This window comes from Lutra lutra, chromosome 14, assembly GCF_902655055.1.
Source record: "Lutra lutra chromosome 14, mLutLut1.2, whole genome shotgun sequence".
Taxonomy (NCBI): domain Eukaryota; kingdom Metazoa; phylum Chordata; class Mammalia; order Carnivora; family Mustelidae; genus Lutra; species Lutra lutra.
In genome coordinates this window covers 23,336,108-23,349,255 of record NC_062291.1, presented here as the reverse complement: position 1 = coordinate 23,349,255, position 13,148 = coordinate 23,336,108, and the positions used below count along the sequence as shown (strand labels likewise).

Genomic DNA, 13,148 nt, shown 5'->3' with positions numbered 1-13,148 from the left:
GCCCTCAAAAGAATCAGGGCAAGCATCTCATGAGATACTTGCCAACCACATTCTCTTTGGGAAACTTATAAACATAGAGGGATTCCATATTTTATAAAATGTTAAAACAGAGAAATAAAGAGGGTGAGTTGATGTATCTTTTCATTTTACAGAAAGGAAACACAGCCTTGCATATAGCATCTTTGGCTGGGCAAGCAGAGGTGGTAAAGGTCTTGGTTACAAATGGAGCCAATGTCAATGCACAATCTCAGGTAAACCTACAACTCTATTGCCAATAAGTGTTGTAACTTACAGATGTTTTTTGGGTCAAGTCTTGTATCCTCTAAGAATACAATTCAGTGAATAGCTACATTGTTGCAAATTATTTTAATTCATATATGTTCTGTTACATGTGAAAGAGATTTTTTAAAGTCATCCATCTTTGAAATTAGGCTGGTAGTCATAGACATAAATGTTTGGAGACTGTCTGTAATGCAGTCTTATACACTTTATTATGCTAGCTCAGGTCCAATCTCAGTACCTATTAACTTACAAAGGAGATGAAAATGCCTATAAATGAGGAAATGCCTCTTATAGGTCTATTATGTTTCAGTGCTTTATCTAGTTGAAAAAGGGAAGACACTGCTTAATTCCTATTTAGTAACTAAGGCCTCACCGTTGTTTCCTGAAACAGATTAAAAGAAAAAAAAAAACAGAATAAACTTTAAAATTCCCCAAACTAAAATTTCCAGATTCTTTCATTTGGATATATGCTAATCATACATTCAGTAGGACGTTCTATGTGCTCCGAGTCTTGCATGAAGTTCTAAAAAGAACACCAATAGATTATGGTTTGGTAGGCTTTCAGTGTAAGAGAATTTACTTTAAAATAAGTTTAGAGATCGGTCCTCATAATCCGAATTTTTCATTATTGCACTCCCCGCAGAAATGAGGTTGTATAGGAAAGCAAACATCATCATAACACAGAAATAACTGCTAAGAACCTGACCATTTTTAGAACTGGTCCTTACTCAAGTGTTCTTTCTCAGTGGATGCCTTCATGTACTCCTCCTGTTTGTCCGTCTGCACCCCAGGCAGTTGGATACTGAACAAATGGATTGCAGAACAAAACTGCAAGTTTTGCGAAAGACACAGGATAGCCTGAAGTTAGAGGGAGGGTGCTGGGGAACCCTGGCTTCACAACTAAGCTGTAGGTTGTGGTTTTCTAGCAATGTGTGAAGAATTAGGATGATTTCCTGGTAAGTGTTTCAAATGAGAATGAGTTGAAAGTCAAAAGATTAAATGACCAAAAAATAAATAAATAAATAGGCGAGGTCTTTGGTTAGCAAATCCATTTGTAAAAAGGCTGTCTGTTTACTTATGCTGTGAGAATAAAAAGTGAAGGACATCAAACTGTCATAGAATTCTGTCAGAAAAATTACACGTTCCTCCGCAGAAATCCTTTTTGGTTTAGTCTTTGTTCATTATGAGAACTCATACAGGAATTCCAATTATAACCAATATTTTGTTAACTCCTAAACTTGCCTTTATGGTTTCTAGTTTTGTCTTTTAGAAGAAAGTCTCAAACCTTTTTCATTATTTACTTTGCCCTTTTGATTTCCAGTTTTAAGTGTACTCGATTTCCACAACCATCTTCAGTACTGATTATCTCTGGCTAACAGGAGCCTCCTATATTTTGTGGGTCTGTGGCATTGGGGTGACTTCCTCCATGGTTGCCACGCCATAGGAACGTGGTGCTGATGCTGTTATATATCAGGGTCATGGAGGAGCAACCGCACTGTGCTTCCAGACATGTGATTTCTTGTATGTCGGATCTGATTCTTTTCTAGTTCCTTGTGGTTGGACCTCTGAGACGTGGTCCACTTATGCTGATTCTCTCGGAGTGATGATGCTTTTCCAGAAGGGAATGATACCAAATTGAATATTGACAAGTACAGTCAGTCCATTGAGAGAGATACAGACAAGCCGACTATAATAAGCAAAGCATCGTGCTTTTAAAACATCTTTTTACTGGAAAGTAAAAGTGTTAAGCTCTGAGAGAGTGAGAGAACTCTTTAATCCATTTTCATTTCCTTTATCCCCCCAAGGGAGAAGAAATAAACCTCCTTCTTTTAAACATTTCACACATTCTTGACTGATGTTTAGAGCTGCCATAATTTTAAACCTCCTTGACGATGTCGGAGAGATTCCACAATTGAAATCAAATTTCAATTTATACACATTCCCTAGTGATAATGAAGTGACGGAGAAGAACATGGGCTGCGGAATTCCCTGTTCCCTGCAGCTGTGCTTGGCATGTTGTGCCCCCACAGTTCGTAGTAGAGCACCCCCTCGTCTGGACACGTGCCCCCATGTGCCTACTGAGCTGCATCATCCCATGCACAGAAGAAGTAACAAGATGCCCGGGCAGCACACTGGGGTTTCCATGATAACTCCTGGTAGTAGCTTTTCAATAGGAGCTTTTACAAAGAAACGATAAGCAATAATGCCGTGAGATTAAATTCCGTTTAGGCGTCAGCACAGAAAACATCACAAGAGTACTAATATTCAAGAAAGACAGCATCCCTGTCTGAGTGAAGTTTTAACCAAATGGGTAATACAAAGTAGCCAACAAAACTAGTGTAAAGAGAGTCCCTCATCTTCCTTAAGCATAAAAGTTCTCCTTGTCTTGAAAATGAAAATGGAATTGGACGATATCAAGTTCTGATCTTATAAACTGAGGATCTATAAGCTAAGAATTTTTAAGATGTTACTTTAATTTTTGACATTGCCTTGGTCTTATGTCTTAATAAGTTAGTTAACTCTTTCTTATATTACTTAACATTCCAGAGATGATTTAGGCCTACCTTGAGAAAGAAATTAGGTTAGATAATTAAATTGTGATTATAAAGAACTCTACTATGATTAAGTCCTTCATACTTTGTACTAAATACGGCAATAAGGATTACTAGTGTTTGCAATTGGAAAATCTCAAACTGCCCCATCAGATGACAGCCTTCACTTTTCTCCTTCTGTCTTTATTCTGTAAATATTCTTGTTTATCAAGAAGCAAAGTCTATTTCCAATATTTTACCATAACTATCAAAGTATTCTAAATGGATAAGTTTTCATAATAGTATGAACAAAGACAAGACCCTTTGGGTTTTTGTGTTTTTTTGTATTGTGTGTTTTTAAATTCTGAATAGGTAATATATTCACAGGGTTCTACCACCAAAATGCATGGAAAGACAAAGTGGAGGTCCTCCTCCCACCACCAATCCTCATCTACTCAGTCCCCACCCATCTCCATCCAAGGGCGAAACAAGGACTGAGTTTCTGTGGATCTGTTTCAGAAAGGACAAGACCCTTTGATTAAACCAGTGCCTCCTTGGTCTTTCTGTGTTTTTCAATATTTTCTTGGTGGGGAGGTCAGATTTTCATGAAATCAGATAATAGGTATGATATAGCCTCTCTGTCTTTTGACTTCATAGCACACATATTTTCTAACCAACAGTCATAAAAATCAATATCAGATGTTAGTCAGTGCAGATCCATCCCCTGCCCTTATAGTTTAAATTCAGAAGAGCAATTATGATGTGCACAGGCTGCCTGTAGGAACCTAGGATGGATAATAAAAGTACATGAATGAAATGTCAACCCTTACTTAAATGGAATAACAGGAGGGCTTTCTATTTTATTTTATTTGTGTGGATATTAGGCAGCATGCTTCTGTATGATCTATAAAATTATAGGTCTGCATCTTTGTATGCCTTTGATAACACCGTAATAAATGTTCCGAGCAGAAGGTGTTGAAGATAATGGATAAAATCAGGTATCAAAGAGCATACTTTCTCAATCTTGAGCTGTTCTGCCTTTTGAAAATTAAATCTATTGTTGCTACAGGAAAAAAAAAAAGTAAATTGGGCACCCATATGTTCCATTTTGGCCAGCTCTTTGTTTTGGAAATTTCCTAAGTTAGGAAATTAATTTTTTAAAAAAACAGTGGTGTACTTTTTTTCTCTTCAAAGAAAAATAACATTCTTTCTAAAATTGGACCATTCTCTCAATCCAGATGCTCTTTTACAAAAAATCATTTCAGCCTTAGGTTGTGCAGTGACAACACATTGAATTATTGGTGCTTTAAGCCTCTCTGTACAAGAGAGTAATGGTAATATTTTTATTCAGTCTTCCCAAAGGATGCTCGTAATTACTCGCTAGAACCATAACTAAATAGTGCATATGTGTTCTATGTGTTCTTATGCTATGTTGATCCCTTCTTGATAGATGAGATTTGTATTAGTTAGTGGTATTGGGATTAAAACAATAAACACTAACGTGAACGGAAAAGGGAATTTATTGAAATTACATGGAGAATACATAGAATAGAAAGCTAAAGAAACCTTATGGAAAGCTTTGAAAACTAGATAGTTGGGGTGAGAGAGTAATCATCAGCTACACGGTAAAGTGGCCCTTCGATGTGGTCTTTACAGACCAGCTCAAGAGGCGGGAAGGAGGGATTTCTCAGAAAACAGAATTGAGAAAGCTAGAGGGTAGACCTGGAAAAGCAAACCGGAGATTTCTTGCACCTATGCCCACCCTGTGGTTGAAGAAAGGCAGGCTAATTTGTCTCAAAGATGGCCAAGACATATACTACCTGCATTTCAGGGGACGAGGTAGGTCCCTTAAAGAAAATTGGAACAATATTGCCAGAAGGGGAAACAGATGCTTGGTGACCCAAACTGAAACAAAACAAAATCAACACACAAGCCTATACATACCCCCTATAAAATGGAAATTTCCATTAGAGAGGAAAAAACAAAAACACCAGAAACATTCTATCTCTATGAACAGCAGAAATAAAATTAGACCATTCAACAGCATTCAATATATATCAATATATCATACCATATATTGTGTGATTCCATTTATACGAAATGTTCGGAAGAGGCAAATCCATAGAGATAGAAGGGAGATGACTGATTGCCAGACGCCTCAGGGAGGGGTGAATGGGAGTGAATACTAATGGTACAGAGTTCCTTTTTGCAATGATGAAAATGTTCTGGAATTAGATAGTGGGGATGGTTGCCCAAGTTTGTGAATATACTAAAACCCACTAAATTGTACACTTTAAATGGGTGAGTTTTACGGTATGTGAATTATATATCAATAAAAATTTATAAAAATGAAAAAGTGTAAAAGAATGTGACCATTCCAAAAATGAAAATGGCAAGCACTCAAAAAAAAAAAAAAAGAGAGAGAGAGAGAGAGAGAGAAGTGATTGTGGAAAACCATGAATTACAGGGCTCAATCTTGTTGTGATCCTTATCGACATATTCTTTTTGAATAATTCCAGTCCCACACGGTTCACACTCTGCTGTTGTGGAAAGGGCATGTGGGATAATTTAAAAGTTGTGATTCTTTTTTTTTTTTTTTTTTTTATTTATTTGTCAGAGAGAGAGAGGGAGAGAGAGCAAGCACAGGCAGACAGAATGGCAGGCAGAGGCAGAGGGAGAAGCAGGCTCCCTGATGAGCAAGGAGCCCGATGTGGGACTCGATCCCAGGACGCTGGGATCATGACCCGAGCCGAAGGCAGCTGCTTAACCAACTGAGCCACCCAGGCGTCCCTAAAAGTTGTGATTCTTAAGAATCACTCTTTGGAAGCTCCAGGTCTGTAAGAACAGCATCTTTTAAACCTCAGTACCTGGTTTTGGATGATCTTCCTGGGTCATGAAAAGTTTGGTTCTGGAAGGTAAACTCAGGAACAGCCTACCTCCAACGGGCCAGAATCCAGATACTTGTGGGTAGACTAGTGGTCCTTAGGTAATCGTCAACTACAGCAAAACCCTGTCCTGAAGTTGAGAGAATAACATCCATTTTCAAAATTTTTCTGAAGAACTTTGCTCCTAAAATCTGAACCTTCCATCTAGAAATTTCAGCTGATGAGGAAAGACAGATCCTGAACTATCACAAAATCTACCCTGGTTTTTTTCTTTCTCTTCTTAGTATTTTTAACAGGTTTTTTTTTTTTTTTTTTTTTTTCCCTTTCTCTTGTTTTGGTTTTTAAAGGATATTTAACTCAACCAAGTATAAAATGATCTTCCATTTTGGTCAAATTAAGGAAATGAAAAAATAGCTATGTAAGGGTAATCCTAAACTACCTGTCAGTTTTCCTCACAGGTCTGGGCAGAGTGACGGAGATGAAGCATGCCAGGCACATACACACAAACATGCACACACACACATATGTACACACACACACATATGTACACACACATTGTGTCACAATTATTCCATGTTCTATGTTTATTGTTGATAAAACCTTTCATGGTAGAACAGAATAACGACGAACTTCAGTGATGTTAGTAGGTGGCTAATTTAAAGGGAAGTAGCTCGAATGCTGTGTCATATTCTCCTTCCTCTAATTTCGTGTCTGTAATTTTGAGCTTTGCAACTGGATAACGTAGCTTGTTACAATTATGTGTAAAATTGAGTAAGCAGAATAGAGGAACTCTCTGATGCATAAAGTATGGCAGATTTGTTACGTGACTTCACTTTTATCAGCTCAAGGATCTTTTTAACTTACTTTTAAATTCTTTGCTGAAAGCCAAAAAAATGTGTCTCCAGAGGCTGAATTATAGATAAGTAAGGTAATCATATAGTAAATGGTATTTATAACGATGAACCTAAACCTTCTGAATCACAAAAGTTTGAGTAATATTTGGTACATTTTATTAAGAATATATTTACTTTTATTCTGTCCAGTTATATAATGTATACAATAAAATTTCCAGAACATTCAGTTAAATGGAACTGTATTCTGAAAAATTTATTCAAAGAAAATTTGCTATAGTTTGAAAAATATGTTTTGATGTATATGTTTTGCAATAAGATTTTAAAATACTACATATAGGCAACATATGAAAATATTTCATAGATGTGAAATAAATTGTTCTAGAGAGCAATCACACATATGCAACATATTTTTTTTTTGAAGATTTTATTTACTTGAGAGAGAGAGCCCAAGCAGAGGGAGATGGAGAGGGAGATGTTCCCAAGGAACAGGGAGCCCATTGTGGGGCTCGATCCCAGGACCTTGGGATCATGACCTGAGCCAAAGACAGAGGCTTAATGGACTGAGCCGCCACACAGGTGCCCCTGCAACATATTTTAATAAAAAGCTTAAGATGCAGTGTACACATTCATGTATTTGAATCCTGGTATTTGGGCAGCTGGCCACATTTCAGAGAGACATAAATACACATGTATAGAAAGTATGTGTATACATATATGTACTTATGGATACATGTGTGTATGTATTCTGAACATGAAAATACCATGTGTTTGCAAAAAAAAATGCAAGGCAGGAAACTTACAAAAAATAAACTATTAATTGAATTCTATTTTGAAACCGAAGTATATACCCTTTAGCATATTGGTGTTCTTTCCTTTGCTCCAAGCCACCTCACCTGGATGAATTTGAAGCTATTTGAAATTAATATAAATTCCTTCCAAATTAGGAACTATTCCAGAAACTTAATTTTATGTGAAAGTATACATCTTTTATTAAAAATAGGTAATTATTGGCGTGGGGTAAAGAACCTCACTGGGACATGACCAAATGTATTTTTCTTCATATCCTCTTATCATCTAGGAAACTTCTTTTTTTTTTTTTTTTTTTTTTTTTTTTTTTTTTTTTTTTTTTAAAGATTTTATTTATTTATTTGACAGAGAGAGATCACAAGTAGACAGAGAGGCAGGCAGAGAGAGAGAGAGAGAGAGAGAGAGAGGGAAGCAGGCTCCCTGCTGAGCAGAGAGCCCGATGCGGGACTCGATCCCAGGACCCTGAGATCATGACCTGAGCCGAAGGCAGCGGTTTAACCCACTGAGCCACCCAGGCGCCCCAAGAAACTTCTTTACTCCTGGTAGGCACTCAGTAAGAGGCTGATGATTAAAAAAATGTATCTGTTTATTTAAAGTGGATCTATTGGTGTGAAATATACACTATTAACTATGAGCTACACTCAAGTTATAAATTATGAACTATAATTCTGAATTATAAATTCTGCTTAAACTGTCCTGCTTAGGCTTTCTAATAAAAATGAATCTCTGCATGAAAGTATCATTAAAATTATTATACACAAGCATTTTCTAGAACATATAATATCAGCACCATGGAAAACTAAATTGGTGCTATAATAAAGCCACAGACAAACATTTCATTTCTCTTTTGCAGAATGGTTTCACGCCATTGTATATGGCAGCCCAGGAAAACCACTTGGAAGTTGTGAAGTTTCTTCTTGACAATGGTGCGAGCCAGAGCCTAGCCACAGAGGTAAGACATGTTGGTTCTTTCTGTGGGTAAGTTTACATGTTTGCAGGGCATTTTGTAAGCCTGGAGTTAAAACATGGAGAATCTGTCCCACTGTAGTTTTAGTTATAGTCATAGACATACAGTCCTAGTGAGGATTCTTCAATGTTTATGAAATACACTAGAAAGTCAATTTTCAATCTTTAAAGAATCTTCCATTGCACAGATAACCCTTTCTGCTCTTAAATGCCTGTCTCTACCTTATAGTTGAGCTATTTGTTTAATATCTATGTATTTGCTTTAGAACACTTTTCCATCTATTATAATTTTGCCTCAAAGGCAACAACTGTTTTGAAATATGTTTGTAGTAAGACAAGTTTGAAATCCCTTTTTTTCCAAATATGTTAGTGTAATTATAATGATTTTGAATTTACATATTTCAGTTAACTAGATTTAATTCACACTTTCAACAAAACTATTATATGCTTTTAAGGGTTGGGTAAACATGGTAGTGAAGAGATTTTTACAGTCTTGAATAGAAGAGTTGTTTTAGAATAAAAAGTTACTGAAGTCATTTGGGACTGTCCTACATAACGCAGTTTTTATTTTTTAAACTAAACTGGATGGAAGATTGTGCTCCCTTGTGAAGTGTATCACTAGAAATCTATTGCTAATATTAAAAGATCAACATTTGAGTATTCTCTATTTTTAACAAAATAATGAAAACAGATGCAGGATTATCTCTGTGATAATACTGCTCCTCTTAAATTCTGACATGTTTTCCAAACGGCACAAGAAAAATCATGATAGAGGAATTGCATAACTTCACCTAGGTTTTGAGATCATGCCCTCTGGAGAAACCACTAAATAAATGAAGAGGCAGTTCGCACAAAAAGAAATACAAATGACCATAAATGTATGAAAATATCACATCCTCACTCATAGTCAAAGAAATATTAATTTATTAATCAGTTTAAAAATGAGATCCAGTCTTTCGCCTAGGAGATGAGGAAAAGAATTTGAAGAGTAGAAGAAATTGGAACTTTCCTACAGTGTTGGTAAAGTCGATCATTGGTTGTAACACTTTTGCAAAACATTTAGCAATAACTATCAAAAGGTAGTGTTTATGTACTGTTTTACTTAGCAGTTCTGCTTCCAAGAATTTATATTACAGATGTGATAGAGGGGGATACGGGAAGTTCATCAACAGAATTAGTACGAACAATTTTTTAAGAACCGGGATGAACCTAGATATGCACCAGTAGGAAACCTGTTTGATAATATTGTGATACTCACACAATAAAATGCTATTCAGCATTACCAAAAATGAGGCCAAACTATAGGCACTGATAGATGAAAATCATAATGTATTGTTCTCAGTGGTTTATTCTGAGCAGCGGGAGAGAGATATAATTTTTACTTTATACCCTTCCATACTGTCGAAGATTTTTATCATGAGAATATTGTTTTTGTAATAGTCGTAAGGGTAGGTAAGTAACTACTGGTAAATAAGAAAAGAACACGCATCTGGTAGGCATAGAGCAATGCTTACTTGACAGATGAGAGAAAAATCCATTCCCATTTTTGGATAGAAATATTAAATAATATAAATATCCCAATGAAAGTGATTTCATAGTGCTTCTTTGGCCTGTGAAGGAAAAGGTACTATTCTTTCTAGACTGTGATGTACAGATCACTAAGTCTCTCTTCTTTAGGAGCAGACGTTGAGTCCAGCTTACTAATAAGTCTTTGGCATGATTGTGGTTTTTATAACCTTTCTGTATTTATATACTGTCTTTTATATATATATGTATATATTTTTTTCCTTCTTGTACTAATTAAGATTCTGAAACATGAGGTAAAAGTATTTGTTCATTTACCCCCACAAGTAATTACTAAGTCCCTATTGTGTGCCAGATTCTGCACAAGGGGTGGAGGTTCTCAGGGGCTTCCGTCATATTTCCCTTGGGCTTGTAGAGTTCCTCTTTTTTTTTTTTTTTTTAGGATTTATTTATTTATTTTAGAGAGAACAGACAGGCAGGGGGCGCAGCGGAGGGAGAGAATCTCAGGCACATTCCCTGCTGAGCGCAGCTCCTGACGCGCGTGGGCCTGGATCTCAGGACCCTAGGATCATGACCTGACCCGAAATCAAGAGCTGGTTGCTTAACCCACTGAGCCACCAGGCGCCCCATGTATTTTTTCTTTTAAGAATAACTGCACAGAGAGGGACGCCTGGGTGGCTCAGTGGGTTAAGCCTCTGCCTTCGGCTGGAGTCATGATCCCAGGGTCCTGGGATCGAGCCCCAGAGCCCCACATCGGGCTCTCTGCTCAGCAGGGAGCCTGCTTCCTCCTCTCTCTCTGCCTGCCTCTCTGCCTACTTGTGATCTCTGTCTGTCAAATAAATAAATAAATAAAATCTTTAAAAAAAAAAAATAACTGCACAGAAAGAACAAAACTGTTTAAACTAGGTTTGGACCCAAAATCAGGAGCTGTTAATTTTAGCTATTGACACCTTAGAGCTGTTATCTTTGTCTCTTTAATTGGCTTATTGTAGGAAGCACATTCTTGTGGGCGCTGATGGTCTCTGTTGCAGTGTATTTTCTGGTGCAAAGTAGTTTGCATAGGGCCTTTATGCATAAGGCCCTATGAGTTGAAAAGTTCATATTGGCAGAAAATTCAGCCAGAACCAGAAGCGGGCTGTAATTTTTACCCCTTAGATTTTGTCCACGTTTTAAAAAAATGAGATGCCACGTTCACTCTTAGCACACAATTTTCCTTTTACCATTCTATCCTTTAACACATGTATTTTTCTTTTGCTTTGTAAAAGTAATAGATTACATAAACGAGAAAGTACAGTGAAAAGCTAAAAGAAAAGCCACTGTTAATTTTCCCAGGGATAACATTTTGTTTATTCGTTAAGACCTTTTGGTGTATGTACACAACATACGTTTTTATCTTTATGAAAATGAGGTCATATATTTACACAGTTATGTAGATTACTTTTCTCATAACATTAAATTGCATTCAAAATTTATGCCCTGAAGTGTAAACCTGTGATGTTCTTTTGGTAATGTCTTGGTTGTATCCAGCCTTTCTTATCTTTCTTAAGGCTGCAGGGAAAGTCCTTCTAGCTATGTTAATGATCATCCTTTCCCTCTTTTGGGTGTCCTTGGAAAAGGTGAAAGGGCAGATGGAACTTTGGCAGGATCTCAAAGCATGAAGAGTAGATGGAATTTGTATATGTAGCATGAGGAAGAAGACATTGCAGGGTGGGGGACATGGCGTGAGTATAGAAGTCAGGGTAGAAATAGTTTACACACTACAGTTAATAAGGAGACTTCAGGAAAAGGATTTATATGAGAAGAATTTGGGCAAAATTGTCCCTTCGGATTTGGAGCTAATATTTTGCACATCCTTAAATATAAATACATCGAAATGCATTCTGTCAAAAAAGTGGTAGGAGTCTTTGTCTGGTTTTCTAGCAATAAAAAGAATGATGAAGGTGATCTTTTAGGCACACCAACAAGACATTAGTGTGCAACTCACTAGGTTTTCTCTTTCTCCTGTATGAACACACCTCCACTGGAAGTAGCCCTCTACTTGTAGCACAAGGCTTACCAATATAAAATATCACGACCAAATAAAGTAAGTAACTTTCTTGCCAGTTCTCTAATAAAAACAACGTATAAATGTTCTCTTGAGTGCATGACAATAAAAGTATAGAAGAATTCAAACTTGAGCCAGTCTTAGGATTTTCTATTCTGTGCTCTTGGTTCCACTGTCAACAACTCTAGATCATCCACAAATTACTTAACCACAGTGAAATCGGTAGCTGTCTTCTCGTCAAGTCCCAGGGCAATACAGTGGGAAGACTCAAAGTGCACAGACCTGAGTGTATATCTCTGTTTATTCTAGTCCTGTTTTGCATGATCCCTGTGTCTTCTCCCGTCGTTGGGCAGAGAATCCAAGAGCGTTTCATAAAGACCTTTTTTAAAACAGCAGTTACTGTGGTTCATCAATTAACATATACAGACTGACCACCAGATACATGTTAGGCAACAAGGCACAGTGAGGAGGCAGACAGGCCTCTCCCCCAGTTTTGAAATATCAGGGGAAGTTCTTATATCTTACTTGAATAAGATCCTTTGGAAAATTTGCCTGGATTTAACCTGAAATATTGTCTTCACTGCGATTATTTTCTGGATATTGAAATTATGGTATCTTTTTCCTCTTTATGTGGTACTTCTATATATTTTCAAAATCCACCCAATTAATGTGTATTACTTTTGAATGGAAAAAAAAAAAACCCATAAACTTGTTACAAATTTTTTTATTATTTTCTGCTTTGGTAAATATAAACATAAACATTTGTGGACTATACATATATATAGACATACATATAAAAGACATATATGTATGTGTCTATACACACACACACACACACATATAATCTTTTCACATATCTGTCTACTTGAACATGGTAGCTTTAACAGCTCTGAACAAAAATTGGTCACTTGGTCGCATTCTTATTTGTTAATCAAAAAGAATGCTAGGGGTGATCTTGACCCATCCATTTATTTGCAGGATGGCTTCACACCGTTGGCGGTAGCTTTGCAACAAGGTCATGATCAAGTAGTTTCCCTCCTGCTAGAAAATGACACTAAAGGAAAAGTGCGTCTTCCAGCTCTTCATATTGCCGCCCGAAAAGACGACACGAAGGCCGCGGCCCTGCTGCTGCAGAATGACAACAATGCAGACGTGGAGTCGAAGGTAAGGCACGAAGGAGGGGAGCTGGTCATGCGCTCTCCTGTTAAGCACCCATGCTCTAAGAATGCCCAGTCTCCCTTTTGGCAAGCTCACA

At 37.0% G+C, this 13,148-nt stretch overlaps 1 protein-coding gene across 3 annotated transcripts in view; it reads left to right on the top strand.

Moving 5' to 3' along the window:
• ANK3 (ankyrin 3) overlaps positions 1-13,148 on the top strand; it is a 675,546-nt gene that overhangs the window by 451,399 nt on the left and 210,999 nt on the right. For all 3 annotated transcript variants that reach the window (XM_047703614.1, XM_047703616.1, XM_047703615.1), the window contains 3 exons: positions 153-251; positions 8,213-8,311; positions 12,872-13,057. In XM_047703614.1, the coding sequence (XP_047559570.1) occupies positions 153-251; positions 8,213-8,311; positions 12,872-13,057 (384 nt within the window). The remainder of the gene's footprint in view (positions 1-152; positions 252-8,212; positions 8,312-12,871; positions 13,058-13,148) is intronic.